The sequence below is a fragment of the Notothenia rossii genome (genome assembly GCF_949606895.1).
Source record: "Notothenia rossii genome assembly, chromosome: 6".
Taxonomy (NCBI): Eukaryota; Metazoa; Chordata; class Actinopteri; order Perciformes; family Nototheniidae; genus Notothenia; species Notothenia rossii.
The window spans coordinates 48,118,469-48,144,481 of NC_136909.1; the positions used below are offsets into that span (position 1 = coordinate 48,118,469).

General features: G+C 39.4%; 2 protein-coding genes and 2 long non-coding RNA genes across 5 annotated transcripts; 1 reads left to right on the plus strand and 3 right to left on the minus strand.

The window, feature by feature from the left end:
- The first annotated feature begins 776 nt into the window (after positions 1 to 776).
- Positions 777 to 5,744, plus strand: LOC307042412 (uncharacterized protein). The gene is made up of 4 exons (XM_079686272.1): positions 777 to 844; positions 2,362 to 2,555; positions 3,920 to 4,082; positions 4,919 to 5,744. Exons 3-4 carry the CDS (start codon positions 3,935 to 3,937, stop codon positions 5,248 to 5,250), a joined length of 480 nt encoding a protein of 159 aa, XP_079542398.1. The 5' UTR covers positions 777 to 844; positions 2,362 to 2,555; positions 3,920 to 3,934; the 3' UTR covers positions 5,251 to 5,744.
- A 6,716-nt stretch (positions 5,745 to 12,460) lies between these two features.
- LOC307042150 (uncharacterized protein) lies at positions 12,461 to 15,769 on the minus strand. Its single transcript, XM_079685877.1, has 9 exons — positions 15,691 to 15,769; positions 15,359 to 15,473; positions 14,840 to 14,957; positions 14,668 to 14,759; positions 14,118 to 14,235; positions 13,919 to 14,020; positions 13,644 to 13,817; positions 13,005 to 13,181; positions 12,461 to 12,777 (listed from the first exon to the last, which is right to left on the minus strand). The coding sequence occupies exons 1-9, from the start codon at positions 15,756 to 15,758 to the stop codon at positions 12,491 to 12,493; spliced, it is 1,251 nt and encodes a 416-aa protein (XP_079542003.1). The 5' UTR covers positions 15,759 to 15,769; the 3' UTR covers positions 12,461 to 12,490.
- Positions 15,770 to 16,029: 260 nt separating this feature from the next.
- Positions 16,030 to 17,400, minus strand: LOC307045181. Of its 2 annotated transcripts, none has more exons than XR_013809799.1 (3): positions 17,294 to 17,400; positions 16,695 to 17,185; positions 16,030 to 16,105 (listed from the first exon to the last, which is right to left on the minus strand). It is a non-coding gene; the product is annotated as an uncharacterized lncRNA (long non-coding RNA). The 2 variants fall into 2 exon arrangements; XR_013809800.1 differs by having other exon boundaries at positions 16,695 to 16,873; positions 16,953 to 17,368.
- A 1,922-nt stretch (positions 17,401 to 19,322) lies between these two features.
- On the minus strand, positions 19,323 to 20,445 carry LOC307043527. Its single transcript, XR_013809401.1, has 3 exons — positions 20,190 to 20,445; positions 19,761 to 20,060; positions 19,323 to 19,592 (listed from the first exon to the last, which is right to left on the minus strand). It is a non-coding gene; the product is annotated as an uncharacterized lncRNA (long non-coding RNA).
- Between the last annotated feature and the right edge of the window lie 5,568 nt (positions 20,446 to 26,013).

The following is a 26,013-nucleotide window of genomic DNA, read 5'->3' on the forward strand; positions in this document are numbered from 1 at the left end:
CTGAAAGGTCCCAATGTGTTCATTTTGATGGGCTGTCTTCTGAGTGATTAAACATCACTGATGATTTTCTGACTTCTGACTGCTTTGGATATATAATTAAACCACAATAAGGTTTTACTATCACAGTGCACTGAGATTTGTGACAAACTGTAAAGCACTTACGCATCACTGTACACTGTAAACCAAGGCGGTTTTGCCATCACTTACTGTACTGAGGCTCAGTCACTGGTACATTTTCATTTACAAAGCCATGTCGGATAAAGTACCATCTTATATCTGCTCCCTGATCTCTCAGCAAATTGCATCTCATGCTGTGGTTTTATTAAATGTGCCAAGTGCTAGGACTGTCTTAGGGAAGAAAGCTTTTAGATGTGCAGCTCCACTAACTTGGAACAGTCTGCAAAAAGACAACAAGTCCTCCAACTAATACGACCAAATAGGTCGATTGTTTTCCGACCCATTAATACGACCCAGAGCAGCGTTTTCAATCAACGGGTGCGTCAGCCTGTATACCTTTACGACCCACGGGCGCGTTTTAAATCAACGGGAGGCGGCGTAATGACGTACAACGTCCTCGACAACTTCTGTTAACAATCATCGTTTTTCAGACACGTACACTCTTCAAAAATCACGGCTGTCTGTCGTAGAACAAAACGTGATCCGTCTCTTAAATTTGTGTCGACCACAGACCTTATTTCGAGCTATTTTCCCAAATCCTATGGAGAAATCTCATTGGTTCTGAGGCGAGGGAACCGGAAGTGGTAAAATGCTAACTCACCGGGGTTTTGGACTCGTCACTGCATCACTGACAACATCCATTTATTTCCCAGACATGCTAATAAACGTGAGTAGTCAGATATCAAAAGTATATTCATTTTGGGATATGTATTATGTTGTTTTATTTTGTCGTCTAGTTCAGTGACTAAGATTACTATGTTTACCTAGGAATAATGATAGCAAAGCTAAATTAGCCAAAAGTTGAATCAGCTAACGTTAACGTGAGCATGGAAGTTATGTGATCCATCGGTTCATGCGGTTGATCCAAATGTTATCACACGTCACATTCTTTACAACTATATTAAATACTATTTATCTATTAAGTGAAGAGTCACCAAGGGTGTAATACTGCCGGAACACCGCTCCGGCACCAAAAACGGGGATGGTTGTTAGCATCTGGTGCTAGCTAGCTATGATAACGGATAGGCTAAGAGGCTAATGTACCTAATGTAATGTTTACACAGTTAACTTTAGTATAAGTTATCTCAGTGGGTCTGAAACAGTTTGGTCACCATATATGGAAATACATATTTCCAAGGCACACTTTTATATTATTGTAATGTTCCACAATAGGAGTCGGAAATTCAAGTTCTTAGGTTCAATAGCTCCTTTGGTAGCATACAAATACAGGTTCAAAGGTTGCAGGTCGCAGGTTCAACGTCACACAGCACCCTAAAAAAAATCAAATGAATCTAAAACATCGATGAAATCATTACAATTCATACTATTGGACATACAACAAATGCATAAAAAAACAAAACAGTAAATAGTTAAATATGCACAAAGATACATTTTTAAAAAGTATTATTCTTAACATTTTTTTTTATTATTGAAATGTATACAGTTAAGTTTCATATGGGTGTTGACAGATGTATCTATAGATTTAGTTAATTTTGCCCTCAAAGTGCACAAGATTGATGCATTTAACTTCCCGGGGGCCTCCGGACCCCCCTAGAGGACATGAGGTCCACCCCAACTTAAAACATATTCACATGGATAGGATACTAAATAAATGTGCACACTTTTTATATAGTAACCTTTGTACCTCAGCAGGAGGGAGTTAGTTTATAAAGGTCCTTCACTGATCACTTAACTATCACGCAGCTGTGTGCAGCATTTACTGTAAGAATCACACATTTATTCAATAATGCAGACTTAATAAATGACCATTCTTTGTTGATTCTGGCTGGAGTGTTAATTGACAGTAGTTACATAAGCTTCAAAACGAGCCACAACTGCGCGTGCACACATGCAGAACTTATAGAATTAGCAATACACCCCTGGTAATGATGATTTTAGTATTATTTTCTGTGATGATGGAGCATCAACTTTTGGATCAACCAGATATTGACAGATTAGGCTTGTCCATAACAGTCACTTTAAACATGTGACTGACTCTGTATAACATTGTTTTCCTTACTCTTGTGATTTTTGTTCATCCTATCTAAAAGATAAAAAAAACATGAGTTCATTGTTTTAACAAGATTTTTCACGATATAATAAAATACATGAATCCTGTAAACATTTGTAGTATAGTATTCTTATTTTTTGTATTCCCTGACATTATCTGTGTTTCTGTTACAGATGCCTACTCAAAAGTTTGCCAGACATGCAGGCAAAGCATAAGAGTAGCAAGTAAAAAATGCAAACAATGTGGTGCCATCCAACCCTACAAAGAGAAACTCTCCAAGCAAAAAGAAAAGGTTGCACAGGAGTGGAAGGCCACGCAAAAGAAAAACCACAGTGTCAACAAAGTGTATGACTCGACACATTTACTGGTAAGCTTTTTTCTCTTGCAGATGTCAGTTATCATAAAAAAGTGTGTAAATAATCCCTGATCTTAATCTTTTTATACAAATTGTTAAATTAATTAATTGATTTATACTTTCCAACAGTCGCCCTCATTTACTTTTTAAATATAATCCTAATTTCTTAATTAAGTTTATTTGAGAAGTACAGACTAGTGCACGATTACTGCACTTCATGTAATGTGTTAAGCAAAATTGTTGTCACCGTTGTATTTAAATCTGTAAAGGCATAACACATTTTTTCGAACTGATGTTAGATAGTGTTTGTACTTGCAGGCACCCAGTTTTAGTAAAACATTATTTCTTAACCAGAAGTAACATAGTTCAGGCCAGTGGTAATTCGTAGAATCAGAGCTTCAATGTACATGTTTTTCTAATTATATCTTACAAAAAAACCTGCATTTTGGTGTTTTATATTTTATTTTGGAACTTCATGGTATGGAAAACACATAATTATGTGACTATGGTTTCCAAAAGTCAAATAAATGAAATATCATATACATTTTTGAATAAATGGTAAAACCAAGAATGTCACAGAATCAAAACCAGCCCATATTAATATAGTGCTTGAAAGACGATCAAGACCTGGAAAGAGTTAGTATTAATAAAGAGGCCCTTACAAGCACTTTCATTAAGCTTACCAGAGTCTCTGACTTTGAGCCGTGTTCGACCAGTCATTTAAAAATTCCCCTGTAACACCAGCTTTACATCTGAAGTGCTGTTAATGCAGAACTTTGAACCTGAAATGATATAGGTTATAGCTTGCTGACATGTTTCAAAGCTAAATGTAGCTTATTCAGATATCTGAATGTGAGAGTTAAATGGACCCATATTAGGGATGCCAGAAACTGACTATGATGAAAATCGGACAGCCCTGGCGAATATTAATCGATTATTCGCCGCCGAATTTAAACTAAGCCAGGAAAAAAAAGAAAAACATAAATAATAATACAAATATATATAAATAAAATCGAATTTTAAAAATAATTTTCGATTATGGAGACTGTAACGAATATTCGAAAAATAGAATAATCGCTGGCATCCCTAACCCATATAAAAATAACTATGCCCATGTAAAAAAAACTCAAAGTGAACCCGAGCTCGATAAACTTCTTTATTTTTTTACAGTTCTTTTTTAGGGGCTCCCCTAAAAGGGGTCTAAAATCACACCTGGTAAATTGTGGGGTGCCTTCCTCAATGTGCACACATATCACATCAGTGCATTTTTCACTTATGCAAAATAAATGGAGTTATAATGGCTTTAGGTGTGTGAAAATGTTTAGAGCTCTTGTGTACATAATATTTCTTGTTTTTTTGTGTCCATTGTGTTCCAGCTCCACAAATGGAAAATGTTAGATCGGCGTCCCATCCTCCTTCTTGCCAAGAGAGGCACAAATGGTTTTGCGGCCGATTGCATCTGTCCATGGCAAATCGAGACAGAAGATGGTAACAATGCACTTGTTACCATAAAGAGGATTTACGAAAGCCTTATTAATGGTAAAGTATACAAATCTGCATGCTATATTTCAGCAATTTATCTGTTAACATTTTTTGTAAATTATTTGCTCAGTTATCTGGTTTTAAATGTAAAAAAATGTGAATCACTGTTTACCAAGTAGTAAAAAATATGTCGTTATGTCTTGTTTTGTCAGTTAAAGGTCCCATGTCATGCTTTTCCGGTTATTACCCGTCCCCTTGTGTGTTATGAAGCTTTTCCTGCATGTAAACGGTCTGCAGAGTCACAAACCCTCAAAGTACACCCTGTAGCGAGTACAACTCTAACACAGAAAATACCTGTCTATGCTGCTCTTTTTCAATTTTTTTCTTCCTGAGTATAGTGACGTAACGGGCATAGTGACGTACCGGCTCACACACACACACACTCACTCAGCCGTATCTTTTCTCAGCCGAGGCTCCGTGGATATCCTCACACACACACGCACTCACACTCACAGCCTGGCTGTGAGTGTGTGTGTGTGTGTGTGTGTGTGTGTGCTCAGGCTGAGTTCCTCGCTGTCTCGCAGACCCCACGCAGCAACCAGGAAACAACACCAGTAATCCAGCTCACAATGTCTGCTCCTCGAGCCTCAAAGGGCGGAGCAGCGAGCCCCCCAACGTCCCGCCAACACGGCACCCAGACCCCACGCAGCATTCTCATCTGTTTGTCCTTACTGGTGTCATTTCCTGGTTGCTAACAAATGCCATTGTAACACATAATCACTGATGTTCCGCTGTTTCATTTTTAGCTGTAATTACTCAGATTATAAATGTATATGGCGGATTATACTTGGTCATTTATTCACCATGCGTCTACTTTTTTTTCTTCTCAATAGTGACTTTGGCAGTTGAACCTGAGGGCCCTTCAACCACACAGGCAAAAATGGCCGCAGACCCAGGATCAGACTTGTCTGTACCTCTTACCACCGAGACTGACACTGAGTTCACTCTCTTCCTCACTCCTGTGTCCTCCGGGCTGACTCCTGCTCTCTCCTCCGGGCTGACTCCTGCTCTCTCCTCCGGGCTGACTCCTGCTCTCTCCTCCGGGCTGACTCCTGCTCTCTCCTCCGGCCTGACTCCTGCTCTCTCCTCTGGGCTTACTCCTGCTCTCTCCTCCGGGCTGACTCCTGCTCTCTCCTCCGGGCTCCTGCTCTCTCCTCCGGGCTGACTCCTGCTCTCTCCTCCGGGCTGACTCCTGCTCTCTCCTCCGGGCTGACTCCTGCTCTCTCCTCCGGGCTGACTCCTGCTCTCTCCTCCGGGCTGACTCCTGCTCTCTCCTCTGGGCTTACTCCTGCTCTCTCCTCCGGGCTGACTCCTGCTCTCTCCTCCGGCCTGACTCCTGCTCTCTCCTTTGGGCTGACTCCTGCTCTGTCCTCCGGCCTGACTCCTGCTCTCTCCTCCGGCCTGACTCCTGCTCTCTCCTCCGGCCTGACTCCTGCTCTCTCCTCCGGCCTGACTCCTGCTCTCTCCTCAGTGTCTTCCACACAGAAAAGAAGACCAACGAGGAATAAAGTGGCAATTAATGGTATGTGCGGGTTAATTAGTAATTATCTTATTTACATCGACTGAAACTGTGTTTGATTTTGCACATTGAATTAGTTAAAGAGAGAGAAAACAATCATCGGTACAATTAGAATACGCCACCTTTTGTTTTGTTTAAGACTTTGCAGTATCAAAAGTCTCAGTGCCATTTTGAACAGTTTAATTGAGCACAATGTGATGTTAGGCAATGTTTAGGAGGTTATTGCTGAACTTCAACTTATTACCATCTTTTAATTCCTTGCAGAATGTCCCATTCATCAAGGGTCAGACACTTTCCCCTACAAAAAACTACTGAGGGAACGAATCAGGGAGGTTTGTTTAGAAAATATTTTAAAATAAATAAACAATGACAATAATGTTTCCGTGGAACCAAGTCTTATCTTATTGGATTTTCGTATACTTTGTTTAAAAGGAGTGTTTCAGTCTTAAGCATGACTGCTAATGTAAATATTGAAATTACAGTAACAATAATTTATTATTAATTTAAGGTTGAGGTACTTGTGTAATGCTTCATGTCGCATTAATGCATCATGTCCAGCCATTTATTTGTATATTACATTTTTTCTTGTAATCCTTTGTAGGTGAATTCCTATTCTTGGCAGTAAAAATATTTTTTTAAATAATAATAGTATTCCAAAATATTAAACTGATGTGGAAAATGCTATTGAATATGTTACAGTCCTTCATATGTTTGAGTTAATCTTACCTACTATTATTTCAAATTATCATTTGATTTCACTGGACTTTTTGTATTTACATGTATGACATTTGAAAAAAATGAAGTTTACCTAAAATCTGTGTTTCTTTACTCAGGGCCATACCGAGGTGTGGGGTAGTGGCAGTCTTGCTCTGGATGGTATGTATCTAATCTGAAGTTTCCTTCAGTGTAGCTGATGGGTCTGGCAGAACAGGGGCCACAAAGTAGTCTTACCAACCAACTTCATCAACCCTGAGATCACTAACTTAAACATTTTGGGTTCCTCAGCAGTAAATTGAATTTAGTTGATCACATGGGGGTGGGGAGCCATGTCATCAATGGCTCTATCAGACGTTTGCGCCATAAAGTAAGACATCCAAGTTCTCTGCCCTTCGTCATTCAGACATCGCGCCCTAGAAACGCTGTCTGATTGTAACACATAAGCAGGGAAGTAGCCTACATTGAAATAGAAATTAAAATAAAATATACAATAGAGTTTATCCTTGATCAATATCACTAAAGGTTAAATGATTGATATGTGAGGCTGGATGGTATTTGATCTCTTTTGTAATTACTGACTTGTTACATTTGTTCTTAACAATTATACTATAAGTATAGTTAGTAGTAGTAAGTAGTATTATTTCTGTGTGCAGTCTTGCAGGCAGTTGTCTAAGTTTATTGCTGTATGTTTGGGCATTGATAAGACAGCAAATTCAAATAATTGGTCAAATGAAACATTGACTTTGAAATAAAAAATGTACCTTGTATTATATATGATGTACGTGTTATATATAAATATATACATTATACTGCACTTTCATCATGATATTTTTGAGTGACTTAGTGTATCTTCTCATTTGAAATAGCATTGTCAACATACTGTAGAACTACATATTCCAAACAGTTGAAAAAAAGTAATACTTTTTGCTGTGTTTCTGTTTTACAGTGGGGCGAAGTGGAAAAATTCCTGGGAGCCAAAGGAAAACTTTCCCAGTTAAATATGGCTGACTTTTTTTTTTTCTACTTTGGAGTAATAAAATACATATAAAAAAAACATCTATGTAAGTGTTGTGCCTATTTGTGTTCTTATGTTATCAGTGAGCTGAAGCCAAGACAAATACAAATATATGTTTTAAGTGTATCCATACAAACTCATTCTCTAAAACTGTCATGATTTGTCTGTTGTGAATGACACCCATGAGGAAAAAGGTCCTATACATTATATCACATCGGCAGGGCTGTGATGTGATGAGGCCCTCGCGAGCGTCGACGGGGGGGTGGTGTGTAAACCCTGGACACACCAAGCCGATTACAGCTATTGGAGCCTCGCAGCAGAAACTGTGGCGCGCTCAATTGCGCCGCATTTGCGCATCAGATGAGGCTCCCTCCACAAGATGAGGGCGAGAGGCAGACGCAGTCTGTGTGATCGGCGTGTATGGAGGGGCGGGCCTGCACATCGGCATATCACAGACTGGTGCATACATTGTACAGGCGGCAATTTGAAATGGAACGCAGCCCACAAACGGCAGACAAACCCAAACACGTTTGGAACACGCCACCTCCAGACACATTAACATGCACTCCCCTAACTTTCCCCTAATCTGACATTGTATTTCATTCCATAACATATAAATATACTGTTCACCCATGCGAAACACACACATTCGAATCCAAAATAATTTACAATCATGTAAAAATCTTTCATATGCGATGGAAACTTCTGAAGCAATGGAAACAGGAGTCAGAGAGACACGAGGAGAGCAGGAACTTTGATGGCAAACCGATGGTTTATTCACAAGACATGTTGTGTGCCACGAATTGACACAAAAGATGCCAAACCAATTCTGAAGATCTCTACCCCAGACCCATATTTAGCTAGTTCTGAGAGAAGAATCAACATTGTGCATAACAAGATAAAACCAACACCTCTATCAGCTGACGCCAATAGGCAGGAACAGGGAGACAAAACACTGAGAGCACAGCAGCCAAGGCTACAGGTGCCTGTGCTCAGTCAGGACAAGACCTGGGGGGTATACCACGAAACTGGTTCAACCTAACCTGGATATGTTTGAGTTAGCCGGTTGGCCTAATCCAAAACATACGCGCTCTCGCTAAACGGTACTACGACACGGGTTATCAAGTGGATCGCTGAAGCCAGCCTAGTCCTCTCTAGTTAGGTGCGTTCACATGAAAGGGGTGGTATCTGGAGCATTCGACCAATCACAAACATGGAGAAGCGTACTGACAGCGCAGCTTCATACTTCCTGAATGAAAAGTGAACTTTAATATTAGACAAATATGAAGACTTTAAACATCCATGACTTAAACACTTTATCCAGGATAAAAGCCACATAGCTGCAACTGCAAGGTGAACACAGCTGGTAAAAGAAAAAGTGTTTGAATGCGTACATTAACAGGTTTATGATATCACTGCCCCGTCTAAGACACGATCTGACTTTAATTACATTTGACTTGAGTGTTTCGTCAACTTAATGTGTTGCTTAAAATAATACTTCTGCATACAGTATGTGACACTGTAAGTGTTGCACGGCCAGTTACGGCTCAGCTGACTCAGATAAGGAAATATATGATACATTATGATGTGATGCCGCGGACTGTACTTAATGTTACTTTGATCCGGTTACTTGTGTTGTGGCAGATATTTAATTAAGCTTTCTTAACGCTAATGTTATAATAGTCAGATTGCTCTAAAGATGGGAGGTGATATTCTATTAATGTTCACATTCACACGTGAACACGTTTGGTTCTATGCAAACTCAGTAATATCCATTGTGATACAGTTATAAGGCCTTCACAAGAGACTGTCAGTGGAGATTAAAGGGGATCAGGAGCTCACGTCTTCTCAGAGTCCTTGGTATCTGGCTTGATGATTGTCTCACATTTCTAAACTTCATGTAAATAACCTGCTTAAAAAGCTGAGGGTTAGGCTAGGTTTCTTCTACAGGAACAAGTCCTGTTTCTCTGCTTGAGGCCAGGAAAAGGCTAGTCACTGTGACCTTTTGACCTGTGCTGGACTATGGTGATTTTATGTATATGAATGCACCGGCCAATTGCCTGGTCCAGTTAGATGCTGCGTATCACAGTGCACTGAGATTTGTGACAAACTGTAAAGCATTAACATATCACTGTACCCTGTATGCAAGGGCTGGTTTGCTTTCACTAACTGTCCAGAGGCTCAGTCACTGCTTCATTTTTATATACAAAGCCATGTTAGGGAAACTTCCATCTTATATCTGCTCCCTGATCTCACGGAAAATTGTAAGTGGCTACTGCCTGAGATCGAATGCTGTGGTTTTATTAAATGTGCCAACTGCTAGGACTGTCTTAGGGAAGACAGCTTTTAGATTCGCAGCTCCTCTGTCTTGGAATAGTCTGCAAATTAAATGGAAACTGAGCAATCTGATGCCACTAAATGTTTTTAAAGCTCGGTTGGATGCTACTCAATCGGAAGCTGTTGGTACCGGTTCATGTGGATAGTTATGTAAATGATGTTGTATGATGTCCTTTTGTTGTTCTGTTTATGTTTTTATGTTTCATGTGGAACCTACTTGAGCAGGTCTCCCTTGAAAAAGAGATCAATGATCTCAATGGGATACACCTGTATAAATAAAGGCTTGAAATTAAATGAAATGAGAGTCATCATCATCATGTTCTCTCTGCTGCTGCTGCTGGCAGCTGGAAGTGAGTCAACACTTATTATACTGCTGTTTAACAGGATAATCTCTCATATAACTTTTTTTTGTATTTGCACAGGTGTGAAGTGTGAACAGTTGACACAGCCAGCCTCTGTGACTGTGCAGCCAGGTCAACGTCTGACCATCACCTGTCAGGTCTCTTATTCTGTTAGTTCATAATAATAATCAAATTCAATAACGCGCTTTAACCACTAGGTGTCCCTTTCTATCAGCAGTGCACCGTTATGGTGTAAATACAGCCTATCTACCAATTGGATCAAATATAAAAGTCAGTCAAATTAGTGTTGATATTACAAGGAGACATATTGTGTGAAAATAAATCTAAGATGTTGTTAAATGGCTGATATATTTGTGATCCACGTCACGTTTTCAGTTTTGGCGGCAGTTCTTCCTGCTTGTCTAGAAGTCTTCTCATCAGGGCTCTATAAATAGATAACTACGGCAGATATGTAATATGTAATGCAGCCGAACCATGTATTACAATGCCGTTATGTGATTAGCTCCAAAGAGAAAAGCAAGCAAACTCGGAATAAAGTATTATTTTATTTTTTTTAAATGTTTTCGGATTTCACATCGCATAAACACCATTTCCCAACGTACATTGCGGCTAAACCATGAATCACCGAGCTGAGGATCTTGGTTATGGCTAGAAAGGATCCGTCTTGTGTAAAACTCTCGAGAGTTCGGCTGAATGTCACGTGGCTGAATGTTTACGTTTGGCAGGCAGCCTTTCAGTTAGGATCGTTAACATCAGTGGGCCACAGCAACTGATGGTGAGAAGCTATCTATCTATTAATTATGTCAATGACAGGGAGTGTGATTGTTGAAAAGCGGTCTTGCTGGTGTTCAAAGAAGAATGACAACACTGTAGATCACCAACACTATGGTTTATTTTTTATTCACAGGCAAGTCAACGTTGTCGCAGTAAAAGTCCCAAGATAGCTCCTGGTGCAATAAAATGTTCCCTTGCAGTGTTTTACTATTATGTCTGATGTTTCTCTATTAATATTCCTGCTGCATTAATGTGTATGTTGCATCATGTTACTGCTGTCGATGTGTTTCCGAGCCGCTCCGATTACAACGAGAGTTACAACGAGAACGTAACGTCATATTTACACAAGACGGATCCTTTCTAGCCATAACCGAGGATCTTGCCTACGTCTGTTTCCGGTATTGTTTTTGACGGATGTATTTTGTTATACACACATTCCTTCACATTTAAATTAAAATGTACATTAAAGTATTTCGTGAGGCTTTCTAAAATGTTTTAAAATATAACTACGGTTCGAGTTGAAGAGTTTATAAATTAACATGAACCGAAGCTGTTGCCTGGTAACGCAATCGTGCAACGTCACGTCCGTTAATTCCACATCCACACACATCGATTTAATAAATGAATGTAGCCTTTGTATCTGCTAAAAGAGGTGCCGACCAGCTGGGGCAACAAGAAAATTGGCGAAATTGAGTGTGACTATTACGAATTAAATCATTATTATATTAATATTGATAATAATAACAACCGACCGTTGGGGTAGCATTTGATTGGCATTTCCGGGTATATCTCCACTGGTTGGGCCACGTTAACAATACTGTGTAATTGTCACGTTTGAAGGGACGAAATCGTGACAGCTTCACGTCTCCCATCATGGTAAATCGTCACATGTTCACGTCTTGCCGTGATACCGGGTTGTGCTGACCATGTCCATGCCTTTATGACAACAGTGTACCAATCTTCTGATGGCTACTTCCAGCAGGATAACTCAACGTGTCACAAAGCTCAAATATTCTCCAACTGGTTTCTTGAACATGACAATGAATTTTACTCAAATGTCACAGTCCACAGTCATCAGACCCAAATCCTACAGTGCACCATTGGGATGTGGTGAACCAGAGATTTGCGTCATGGATGTGCAGCCGACAAATCTGCAGCAACTGCGTGATGCGATCAGGTCAATATTGAGCAAAATCTCTGAGGAATGCTTCCAGTACCTTGTTTAATCTATGCCATGAAGACTTAATGCAGTTCTGAAAGCAGATGGGGGTCCAACCCATCCTAGCAAGGTGTACCTAATTAAGTGGCTCGTGAGTGTATTACTTAGCTCAATTTTTATTGTTAGTTTGTGTCTGTAGGAGTAAAGTCTAGACACATTCTTTGGATGTAAGCATTGGCTAATTAAACAGATCATGATTAAATGACATGATGATAATAAGGGTGATCACCAAAACCTTATACCAGGGGTGGGGAACCTCCGGCCCTCGAGGTAACTCGGATCTGAAGGTGACCATATAAAAAAAAAAGGTAATAAACAAGCCATTCAATCGTAATACTCGTTTTAATACGTTGACATGCATAATAATAATAATAATAAATGGGATTTATATAGCGCTTTACAACACAATAGACTTGTTAAGTCCTGTTCGTTGTCCTGTTTGTTGTCCTCATCACCGTCCTGTTAGCTTTCCTCATTACCGTCCTCATCACCGTCTTGTTCGTTGTCCTCATCACCGTCCTCATCACCGTCTTGTTCGTTGTCCTCATCACCGTCCTCATCACCGTCCTGTTCGTCGTCCTCATTACCGTCTTCAATGTCTTCCTCCATCATGAGAAAAGACGAGTCCGAGCCAATACAGCTGTAGGTGCTGGTGACTCTGCTCAGTTTCTGCTCCAGAAGATATTGATGGCGTAAAATACAGCAGTGCAGTCCCCTGTATCCCTCTTCTGTTATATCGCTTGGAGAAACTAAAATAAAAAGACAAAATGACAGTCTATGTAAGGCAACTTTTAATTAGCATTGATGTTGGTTCCATATAAGCAATTTGAATGTTTAACTCCGAGGCTGTATATTAGCTAAAAAGATTTGTGATTCAGAAAAAATGCAATCATTACAGATGCTATTCAGTGATAGACATTTGACACTGGGAGGGGGGCAGTGGCAAATGTTATAAATCGGTATTTGTGGAACATACTTTGGTTCCTGATGTCGTCTTTTGTCTGATGAAGGAGGTGGTCCAGTTTGTCCAGTGCCTGCCTCAGATTTTGACAATGCTGGGTCATCTCCTTCACAATGATGACTTTCTCCTCTTCCATACGCCTGACCAGCGTAACCTGGTCAAAAAGTCGCCTCTTTGTGCGCAGGTTCACCACTATAATGGAAAAAACACAAAATATAACAACCACAATGGTAAGGCTAATAAAACAAATAATATCAGTTTGTATTCAATCTTTTTTAATTAAATTGACCAAAACCTTAAAATCTGGTAAAAAAAAATTCAACCTCGCCGCTTGCTGAATTTTTTCAATTCTGTCTATGTTGGCAGAATTACATTCAGTATGTCTTGAGATTCAACATTAGTATGCAGTTCAGGGTGGTCAGGAAGGGTTTTACTGTTTCCATAGATATGCCTGTCCCAGTGAGACTAGACTATTAAGACTTGATAGGGCAACATCATACAGACCTTTCAATATAATTATTTTAAAATGATTTGTTGTGATGATGATTTGTGACACCTATGTTGACAGCTCTGTGTTACATTGGTGATTGTATTCTAGTACTTCAACTGAATTTATGGAATATCTAGGGCAAACAAAAACAAGTTGTTTCTTACCATCTCCTTGCGCCTCCCAGGGCAGAATGACATCCTCAGACAGACCGCATGCTGCTTCTGTGTCAATTTTCTCTGAACAGGCATCAATGGTGTTGTACTGCAGTATCCTCTCTCTGAGTTTCTTCTTGAGCTCTGTCAGTCTTCTCCGTTTGCGTTGCCTTGTTTGGTTGCTGTCTGTAAAGTAAAACAAAATACAAATAAACTAATATTAATAATACAAACAACAACAACAACAAGAAACAAATATTGTTTCTAGATAACGTAATAATAAATACCATTTTGTCGATAGAGGTCGTGTTTCTTTCTTCGGAGGGAATAAATAATTTCATCTATTTCTCTCTGGAGCTCCTCTTGACTACTCTGGGCTCCATGTTTCTCTTGAAAACAGAAACAACAAGGTGTAATCATAAAACATGAAGCCAAATGTTTGGAAATATGGAACCAAATCTATACCACAGTGATCATATAACAGACCAGTGGCTGCCCATTGCTTGACCTCCAACACCCACTGCTCCGTGTCCTCCAGGGAGATGTTCAGCTCTTGCTTGAGACTCTCAAGATTGTCCACTTCAGTTTGTGCTCTCTGTGTAGTCTGTTTAGAATGTTTAAAAGGAAAAAGTGAATATGCGTTCCAGTTGGTTGAGAAGGTTGTTTTTTACTGAATTCCTTTATGCACATTAACTGACCAGACAACAACATGAAATGCTAAACACCTTCTCTTCAAGGTTGGCAAGTATCACCTTAGTGTCCCTTTTTTTTCAAGATCAAGCAGGATTAACATTATTATTATTATTATTATTATTATCCAGAAATTCGGATGAATCAACCTATAGTGCTTTATTAAAACCAAACAGAACAGAGACTCTCTTGGCAGAACAGTGTGCCATGGCAGCGCCATCATAATGAAATGATTGCAGAATACATTCAATTCAACAACATGTAGCTAAGGATGGTGTTAAATTACTACAACAAGAAACTCGGATAGTCTTAATATACATTTTGAAATGCAGCATGGACGTCTTACTTTGACAAATCTCTTTGAGAGTGTCTTGTGGAGATTCTCCACCTTCCTGTGGTTCCATTGCATAGCCAGCACGGTTATCATATCTGCTCTAGCTGTAAACACAAAAACATGAAAATTCATATGAGCTTTACAATGTGGCACTACTTAAAACTATTTGTTTTCCTCTACCAACCTGATTTGGTCATGTATTTTGTTGTCAGAGCTGCCCTTGAGAGGAAGCTGTTAACCTGTTCCACTTCCTCGCCGACAGTATTTCCAGCACCTTCCTGGCTTCTGCCACCCCACTTCACCTGCTCAGAATCATAAACAATGAGATCTAGCTATTTAGTTCAATATTATAATTTCTTGTACTGTACATCTTTAGTTAACATCAGTGTCAGGAGCAATTTCAGAAAGTTAAAATGTTCTGATATTGAATTATGCTTTGAACTACAATGTCACAACTGCAGTTATTTGAAGCTCTATTCATTCATTATTTCTACAGTGCGGATATATTTACTAAAATAAACATAATGGGTTTTGGAAGCCTATCCTTGTGACAGTCTGTTTTGTAACAATTTTGTCAACATTTGTAACTATTACAATTATTCCACAGGCTTGAATAGAATATACTACATGATATTCTTATGTGCACTACAATTTCTAAAACATTTGAATCTAGTGACACAAATGTTTAACTTGCATACTGTACCTCGCATTTGCCTTTGTGGGCCTTGGCGTGCATTACAGAGAGAAAAGGTTTCATCTCTGTAAGTGGTTGGAGCTCAGGCAACTTTGCTGCCATCTTCTCCAAATAAGGCCAGTACCTGTAATGAAAAAATCAATTAGCTTTTCCAGTTGCATGATGGCATAATAGTAAAAAGATAAACCAGGTCCTTAAAATTACCAGTACAATCCTTGTAACCAACATCAGCATTTATCCAAATGAATGCTTTTTTTGCTTTACATCTACTGGATGTGCAAGAATTTAATAGATAACACGTTTCCCACAAATACTTCCAATTTTGCAATAGTTATAACTACCTGCAGGCAACATCCATACAAAAGAATGTTGCATTCGCAACTTCAGCCAGCTCCTTCTGCAGGAACATTGGGTAGGCATACGTATATTTCACCACGGTAGTGATTTAGGCCTTGTAGTAAGATGCCATGTCTGCACACAGCTATTTGCAGGCCTTCCTCATCCACCTTGGCCCTGGACTTGTGTGAGGTTTCTCTGCAAGCTGTGAATGTTGCCGGTCCACAAACATCACGACCACTTTTCTGAAATAGACACAATCTGTTACATTTAACCCTGTGCTAAGAAAAATAAATAAAGGGTTAGGGGATTGAATAGATTCTTACAATCGTCATCTGGCTCCCGATTTTGTCGACAAAGGCAGACACTTTACTGTCCTGGGCAATGAACAGTCCATCAAATAGAGACGGTTCATCTGTCCTGCGAAATTCGAGAAAGACATTGTAAGCAACATTATCATACATACATAAGTTTGATTGTGTCTTCTATTTAATGTGGCCAATTTGCTTTTGCCATAACATTTTCATAAATGTGGAAAAGGTCTTTGTGAATTTGATCTGTGATTCTGTGTAAAGTCTTTTGTCACCATTATTTAACATTAGTGAAAAGTTTACTGACTTCTTGTAAAAAGGTAAAAATAAAAGTACATCCTTTATATTGATGGGCATGGAATAGGGCAGAGGAAGGCATAGAAAAAGGTTCCTGGGCAATTTAATACATTTTTCATGAAGCGATTATATCCAAAACTGGTTCTTAGCTCCAACATATCCAACTAACGTCAACCATTTAACATTTTAAAGTTGAGTTAACTTTACAGGCGTCATATATAATAATGTTTATGAATTGGATTTATATAATTATGTGTAATGTCAAACCAACTATTGTTTTCTGATGGTCTACAAACTTTGGAAAAAGAAATTGCAGAGTTGGGGAAAGTTAGACATTTCAGCAAAGACATTCAGCTTAGTCAATAAAACAACAACTAAAATGAGAATATGATTTCACTGACCCTCTGGACTTCTTGAAGCGATAATGCTTTCTATTGCCATCTACAGCAATAGCCAGCATGTCAGGTGTGCATGCTGGGCATTTAAAGGGCTCCACCAGGCATAGATCTTCTTGTCTGTAATTACAGAAGGCAAACTCCCGAAAGACTCTGTGGAAGGTATCGCTACAGATTCTGCCTGTCTGGAAACAAGAATGGTATTCATTTGGTTAATTAAAAGTTTGGTATTCAAAAATCTTGAAAACCACATTTTATTCTTACCCTTCCTGTGGAAAACGATCGATGTTCAAGCATTTTTATAAATACTTGCTGGGATAATGCTGGGCTGGCCAATTTCATTTGCTCGAATGATGTGAACACATCAAACTTAAAAATAATTTTGCAGCTGTCGGTTGCTGGCCAGTATTTGTATCCCAGCAAGTCACCTATGCTCGGGGACCATTTGGCGGAACAAATTGGACAGCACACAGAAGGCAGACGAACGTTGTATGGACCTGAGAAAAAATATAAATGTGCAATTTGACAGCTATCTATGCAATGTAGGACAAAAGTATAATAGTAATCCTGTATTTCTGCTTGATCGTCTTCTGGTGGCAACAAACCATTGATAGTCACCAACACGGTCTGCTTTCCTGGGATGATGGTGAAATCTTGGCTTGGACCACAGAAGCAGATTTGGGATGGCGGAAGAATTGGAAGCAGACACACTGCAGCAAAGACAATTTCAGAGATTCATATGCATGTTAGGACATGTTAGGAAATGTAGTCAATACAAATTGAGACATTTTAACTGTTAAAGCAAACTTCCGACATGGTGAAAATGATGCCGCTGTATACAGGACTGTCTCAGAAAATTAGAATATTGTGATAAAGTTCTTTATTTTCTGTAATGCAATTAAAAAAACAAAAATGTCATACATTCTGGATTCATTACAAATCAACTGAAATATTGCAAGCCTTTTATTATTTTAATATTGCTGATTATGGCATACAGCTTAAGAAAACTCAAATATCCTATCTCTAAATATTAGAATATCATGAAAAAGTATACTAGTAGGGTGTTCAACGAATCACTTGAATCGTCTAATTAACTCGAAACACCTGCAAGGGTTTCCTGAGCCTTGAAAAACACTCAGCTTGGTTCAGTAAACTAAATCACAAGTATGGGGAAGACTGCTGATCTGACTGCTGTCCAGAGGACCGTCATTGACACCCTCCATCAGGAGGGTAAGACACAAAAAGAAATTTCTCAAAGAGCAAGCTGTTCACAGAGTGCAGTTTCAAAGCACATCCACAAAAAGTCTGTTGGAAGGGGGAAATGTGGCAGGAAACGCTGCACAACCAAGAGAGATGACCGCAGCCTTAACAGCATTGTGAAGAAGAGTCGCTTCCAGAATTTGGGGGAGCTTCAAAGACAGTGGACTGAAGCTGGAGTCCAGGTATCAAAAGTCACTGTTCACAGACGTGTCCGGGAAATGGGCTACAATAGCCGTATTCCCATGGTCAAGCCACTTCTGAACTCAAGACAACGGAAGAGGCGTCTGACTTGGGCTAAGGAAAAGAAGCACTGGACAGTTGCACAGTGGTCAAAAGTCCTCTTTTCAGACGAAAGCAAGTTTTGTATTTCATTTGGAAGTCAAGGCGCCAGAGTCTGGAGAAAGGCTGGAGAGGAGCAAAATCCAAGTTGCTTGAAATCCAGTGTGAAGTTCCCACAGTCAGCGATGGTTTGGGGAGCCATGTCAGCTGCTGGTGTTGGTCCACTGTGTTTCATCAAGCCCAGAGTAAATGCAGCTGTGTACCAAGAGATTTTAGAGCACTACATGCTTCCGTCTGCTGAAAAGCTCTATGGAGATGAGGAATTCATTTTCCAGCATGATCTGGCACCTGCCCACAGTGCCAAAACCACCAGTAACTGGTGTACTGACCATGGCATTACTGTCCTCGATTGGCCTGCAAATTCCCCTGACCTGAACCCCATAGAGAATATGTGGGGTATTGTGAAGAAGAAGCTGAAAGACACCAGACCCAACAATGCTAATGAGCTAAAGGCCGCTATTGAAGCATCCTGGGCATCCATAACACCTCAGCAATGCCACAGGCTGATTGCCTCCATGCCACGCCGCATTGATGCAGTAATCCGTGCAAAAGGATTCCCAACCAAGTACTGAGTGCATTAATGGACATTTTCAAATGTTTGATTGTGTTTTGCTGTTATAAATCTTTTTTTTTTACTTGGTCTGAGGAACTATTCTAATTTTTTGAGATAGGATTTTTGAGTTTTCTTAAGCTGTATGCCATAATCAGCAATATTAAAATAATAAAAGGCTTGCAATATTTCAGTTGATTTGTAATGAATCCAGAATGTATGACATTTTTGTTTTTTTAATTGCATTACAGAAAATAAAGAACTTTATCACAATATTCTAATTTTCTGAGACAGTCCTGTATGTAGTGCACATTAGGAAACCATGGTAAGGGAATATGTAATACATTATTTGAACCCACCTTGTTCACAGAGTCCATATTGGCCACTTTCATCCACAACCACTAAGGATGTGGGAGGAATAGGTCTGTAAAACCCATCAAACATGGCTTCCCTGTAATGGAAGACATGTTTACCATGGATAATAGGGTCACATGCCGGACAAAGAAAGGGAGTTCCTGGTGGAACACAGTCCAAGCACCGGACCACAGCATCAGCAGTTTTGCATTGGAGACAGGAACGTGTAGTGACAATCTCTGCAGCCAATTTCAAATGAAGGAGCTCTGGCATTGCAGCTCTGAATTTTTGTTCACGTTTCAATTGTCTTTGGGTCCATGTTGATGCAGTGGGTGTTTCTTCTGATGATGCAGGGACAGTGAGAGAACCCAACAGGTTTCTCAGTGTCTGAAGATGTTGATCTAAAATAACAAAATATAAAACAAATCATGGAATTTAGTTTAACTAAAAAAAGATATTCCATACATGGCTTTTCACTTTACAATGTATCATGAACAAAGCTATTACATACTACAAACAATTACCTACATTTCAAGTTGAAGGATAATTTAAGAATTCATTGTGCATACCAAGACTTGGGACCTGTAGAGGAATCTCATGTGTCTCCTCGACCTCTGGGGACTTCTGAGAGCTGGAAGGTTTAACTGCATAAAACAAAGTACGATGATATGGGAAACATTATTGAGGACCGACCAACGACATTAAAACTTAATGAAACACTAGAACTAGATTATATTTTACAGACCAGATCGATTCTTATTCCAATGTTGGGCTATAATGTTCCCATCCAGGTCCCTCTTCCTCCAGGAAACATTTGATCCTTGCGTTATTTTCTTTGGTATCTTCTGTATCTTCGGTTTCTTTGGTATCTTAATATATAAATATATAAAAGAGATTATATATTTCCCTTAATTGTTGCACACACATCTTTGTAATGTGTGTGTCTGTTATCATTTGAGTAAATGTTATAATACATTTTTGGATAATGTTGTACTTGCCTTATTTGCCAACTCATCTGCGAGGGCATTCCCTATCTCTAGCCATTCATTCAGTTGCTTGGATGCCATTTTTAAGTGAGGATAAAAAGGGCAACAACAAACAAAGGATGAACTGACATACAGGGAAGGAGAAAAACAAAACAAAAGACAAGAAAACGAGAGGGGTGAAAGAGAGTAGGAAGAGGAATATGGCTCTGAAAACAACCGTTGATTTTTTTATGATAATATGCTACTTCATATAATTGAATTGATAGATGACCTGAAAAAAACCAAACAGATGAACTCAGATTAGCTGTGCTACCATGTAATTTAATTGTTGCTTCATAAATAAGCATTTGCCAAAAATAATATGACATCCCATAATTGGCATAGAGCTGTTTAGGGCCCCCCCGCAGTACGTGACTGCAACTCGCATGATTGATATCGGTAGGATCAATTTAGTCGCTCGCAACGCGAGCGATAACCATGCAAAACCCACACAAAATAGGGCAAAAGACGGGCAAAAGTGGCCTAAATCATGACAGTAGGTAGCCCACGCCAACCGAGTCCTAGGCCGTCCATAAACATGATTGATATCGGTCCGATTATTATTATTATTATTATTCTTCTGATTATTATTTGAATACATTGCGCGCACTTTTGTCCCCCGCAACATATATGAAAACTCACCAAATTTCGCATGCGCATCACAAGTCGTGAAAATAGCGATGTGTAATTGGTACCGGAACTTTGCGTAAAAAATTGCGTAGACCACGCCCACTTCCGTTTTTAACGTTAACTCCCCCTACTTTAACTTTCACGTAAACCAACGAAACTCGCTACGCATATCTAGGGTGCGGAGACGAGCAAAAAAGCCTCTTGGAGGGGTATAAAATAACGTACAGCAAGTCGGCCATTTTGAATTTGGCGTTGGAAAAACGAGATTTATCGCAGCCGTGATTTGGCGCCAAAGTTCGCGTTCGCTCGATGCTAGGCCATCCCTCGCCATGGAACACGATGATGTCATAATTCAAACTGACATGCTCAGAACGCCACCAAACTTCACATGATGATTAACACTGCGGCCCTGAACAGCTCTACGTCAAATCCGATGTTACTTAATATGGCGTTACCATGGCAACGGATCCCTCGCCATAACACACGGTGTCGCTGTAACTCCAATGGACACGGTCCCATCGTCCCCCAATCTTCACTTTTATATCACCGGTGAATGCCTCAACAGCTCTACATGAAATCTGAGATCTCATCGTATGCCGTTTCCATGGCAACGAATCCCTCGCCAAAAAACACGATGTTCTGTTAACTCAATGGAAAATCGTCCAAACCGCACCAGACTTCATATGATGGGTGACGGTCAGGCCATAAACAGCTCTATGCCAATTATGGGATGTCATCGTATGCCGTTTCCATGGCAACGCATCCCTCGCCATACAACTCTATGTTGTCGTAATTCAATGGAAAATCGTCCAAACGCCACCAGACTTCGTATGATGGGTGATGGTCAGGCCCTAAACAGCTCTATGCCAATTATGGGATGTCATCATTTGCCGTTTCCATGGCAACGCATCCCCCTCCATAAAACCCAATGTTGTCTTAACTCAATGGAAAATGGTCCAAACGGCACCAGACTTCAGATCACAGTTAATGGTCCGGCCCTCAACACCTCAATGTCAAAATAGTGAGTTTTCCTCAAAAGCTGTTGCCATGGCAACGCATCCCTCGCCGTTAAGCACGATATTGCTAAAACTCCTGTTTAAATGTTCAAAAAGTGTTCAAATTTCACATGTGTGCTAACGGTCAACCCCTCGAGACATATATGTGTCAGTTTTGAGATTTCGTCAAATGTCGTTGCTATGGTAACTAAATGGTCGCCGTGAAACACGGTTCTCTCATAACTCCAGTTAACTTGCTCCAAACGGCCCAAAACTTCACAGGTTTGATAACGATGCAGCCCTCAACACATCTAGGCGTATTATGGGGTGTCATCAAATTCCGTTGCCATGGCGACAGATCACTCCCCATCAAACACAATGTTTGTGATACTGCTGTAACTCCTGTGTACGTTGTCCGATCGGCCTGAAACTTCCCACGTTTGCCAACGGCCGAGTCCTCGAGACATCTGCCTGACGTCGACGTGCGGACAACAGCCTGCGGAGCGTCGAAGACCCGCTCAACGCTGCTCGCAGCTTTAATTATTATTATTATTAAAGTGCCATTTCCTTTCGCATTGTTTACGTTCATATCATGTCCTGGTCTGGTTAGCTGAATATACATACTTTTGCCATTGTTATGTGTTATGTCACGTGCTACCAAGGGTTTTGTTTTTAGGCAAGATTTTAGCTCCTTTTGTGCGAAGGAGAAAACTCTCCCTCCAACTTGTTGTAGACGAACCTTCTTATATTGCAATACGTATCCGTTAGCGCATATAAGCTAAGCACTAAGCTAAGTGCTAACCTTTACAGCCATGCTATTGCTAACAACATGCATTCGCCTATACTGCCTATGCCACGGGCCAGCCCTAAAACGTAAAACTGAAATATCGTGGTTAAACATGATTAGTAGAAAAACGACAGGATTAATTAAAAGCGTAAACAAATCAAATTAAATACAGAAATCAGATTTACCACTTGTAAAGCTCTGACGCTCTTTAACAATTCTTCTTCTTCTTCATCTTCTTCTTCATCTTCATCTTCTTGGCTCGTCGCACTTTTATTGATGCGCAAGGTTAAAGTTCACGGGATTACGATCGTGACAAAACGTGACAAAAGGTCGTAATAAACTGCTGCTAGAAATGAATAATGGGAAAGCTACGTGGCTATGGGTCATAATATCGTGATCAACACTGCTTAAACAATCGACCTATTTGGTAGTTTTTTGTAGGAGGACAGGCTGCAAAAAGAACATGTTTTTAAAGCTCGGTTGGATGCTCCACAATCAGATGCTGTTGGTACCTGTACATGTGGATAGATATGTAAATTGTAATCCCTGTAATTTTTGCTGTATGATGTCCTTTTGTTGTTCTGTTGTTTATGTTTGTATGTCTTCATGTGGAACCTACTGCTGCAGGTCTCCCTTGAAAAATAGATCATTGATCTCAATGGGATTTTACCTGGATAAATAAAGGTTTTGAATTGAAAGTCGAGCATTAACTGCAAGTCACTCAAATGCATAAACTGGAGAATAATTATGTTACAAGTATTACAGAAAACATATCCAAGTGTAACAAACATCCAGTATTAATCTTACTGTTTTTTACTATATATATATATATATATATATATATATATATATAAACATCCAGTATTAACCTTACTGTTTTTTACTATATATATATATATATATATATATATGTAATAAAACATAATGCACAATGGTACACAGTATCCAAACTCTTTAGGCACTGGTCAGAGGCATTCATGTAAAGCAGATCACCAGAATCCAATACTGGTAAAAACGTTGCAGAGATCAAATGTTTCCTTGTCTGAAAGGAGAAACCTAATTTTAAAACAACATTTTCAGTGTGTGACTTGAAAGATAAGTTCTGATCAATAATAAAACCTAGATATGTGTATGTAGTGACCCTTTCAATGTCAATGTCAGTCCCTTGAACAGTAGAAATGTTGGGGAGAAAATAAGTTAACTTTTTGCCATTTGAGAATATCATGAGTTTGGAGTTGTCTGCATTTAATACTAACTTGAGTTGAGATAAATGGGATAGAATAACATCAAAGGCAGACTGGAGGAAATCAAGACTTTGCTCTATAGAAGAGGATGAACAATAAATAACAGTATCATCTGCATAAAAATGGAAAGGAGCATTTGAAAAATTATTAGAGATTATTTACATATATGGTGAAATTATTGGTCCTAATATGGAACCTTGACCCTTTCAAATCAAATCAATCAAATCAAGTTTTATTTATATAGCACATTTATAAACGATTTTTGGTCGAGCCAAAGTGCTGTACAAATAATAAAAATACCCTACAGTAAAGACATTTTACAGCTAATACAACAGCAGTTTGTTCAGAATATCAGTATGAGAAGAAAACGACACCCTCTGTCCTTAGACCCTCACATCGTACAAGGAAAAACTTCCAGAGAAAACCCACAGTTTAAAGGGAAAAATGGGAGAAACCTCGGGGAGAACAACAGAGGAGGGATCCCTCTCCCAGGACGGACAGACGTGCAATAGATGCCGTGTGTAAATCGAAGAGATAATACATTTTACAACATAGGTAGACCGAATGTTAGGAAATGCATGTGTCTATAATAAGAGGATGAATCCACGAAGATGTCAACAATCCTGTGGGAGCCTTCAGGGAGGCAGCACGACGAGACCCAGGCAGGACCGCAGAGACAGGTTCAGCCACGAACCGAAGTCCACGACTTAATCCAGAACTCAGGATAGAGGATCCAGGATGCGGGACCACAGCAAGAGGATCAGCCTTGACTCAAGATCCCGGCGTCGATATAGACACAAAAGAAGAACATTTTGGCTGGGTTAATCGGAACATGAGAATACACAGATACAGACAGACAGAAGAAAGAACAAGCACTCTGTTATTCTGATCAAAAGTGATTTTTTTTAAATATTGAAGTTAAATGCATCAATCTGGTGCACTTCGAGAGCAAAATGAAGAGGTATATGGATACCTCTCAACATCCATATGAAACAACTGTACACAGATTTACTTTGTCTTTATGGATTCGATTGTGGACTCGATTGTGATTGCTGCACATTATCCCTTACTTAATAAATACTTTTTTTGATAATCTATTATATAGAAAGTATATCATATTGATATATAATATATAATTTCTTGATAATATATAATATAATCAAATATAACAATCAAAACAAAATAAGTAGTATTAAGTATTAGGGCTAAGAAAATATTGTACATGTGAAATAGTTGTATGTATTGATTTAAATTGACATGCATCCGCTGAGAAAAATAGTCCGTTGCTACTGTTTGAACTAACGTACCAACGGCACTGAACATATTACATATTACCTACCATATTACGTTATATACTTCTTACCTTTGATTTCTCTTATTCTTCTCCTCATTCGTCTTTGTTTTTCTTCAAGTTTGTATTGTATTTCTTCAAGTTTGTATTGTATTTCTTCAAGTTTTTATCTTGTTGGTCGAATGCACTTAAGCGTCAGCTAAATGCAATGTAATATAATGATCAAAAAACCCCTCTATACTCTAGACAGCGTGGGTAAATTACCGTACAGCCAATCACAATGCGTGACGTAATTGACATCATTACGTTGTGACATCGTACGACGTATGTCTTGACGTCACTGGTAAGAGACGGACCCCGAACACATGGTACCCCGAACACATCTGGTACCGACACCGTAACCGTAGCAGATCCAGAGATCCAGGCAGACTCATCATGCACGAGTCAACAGCAGATTCAGATTAGCAAATCCTGACTCACTGAATCAAGGAAACTTCCTTCCCTGCCTGCAGACTCGTGGGGAATCAGAGCCGTAACCGTGTAGCAGATCCAGAGATCCAGACATTGATACATTTCTAAAAGCTACTTTCCTAACAAACACGGTGCAGTTGTAGCAATCACTGCCGATCACATATCTGAACATCTGTGAAAAGCTAAATGATGTCAGAAATTGACACAGCTTTGTCTTGTGTTGAAAGACATCAGCAGGTCAGTGTTGTGAATACACCATACTCGGTCTGTTAACGATGTAGCTATGAGCTAGTTTATATATTTATGATAGATAGACAAATGTATCCTATATAACCCACAGTCTATGGCTGTTACTTGTGGATAGCATCATTTTATATCT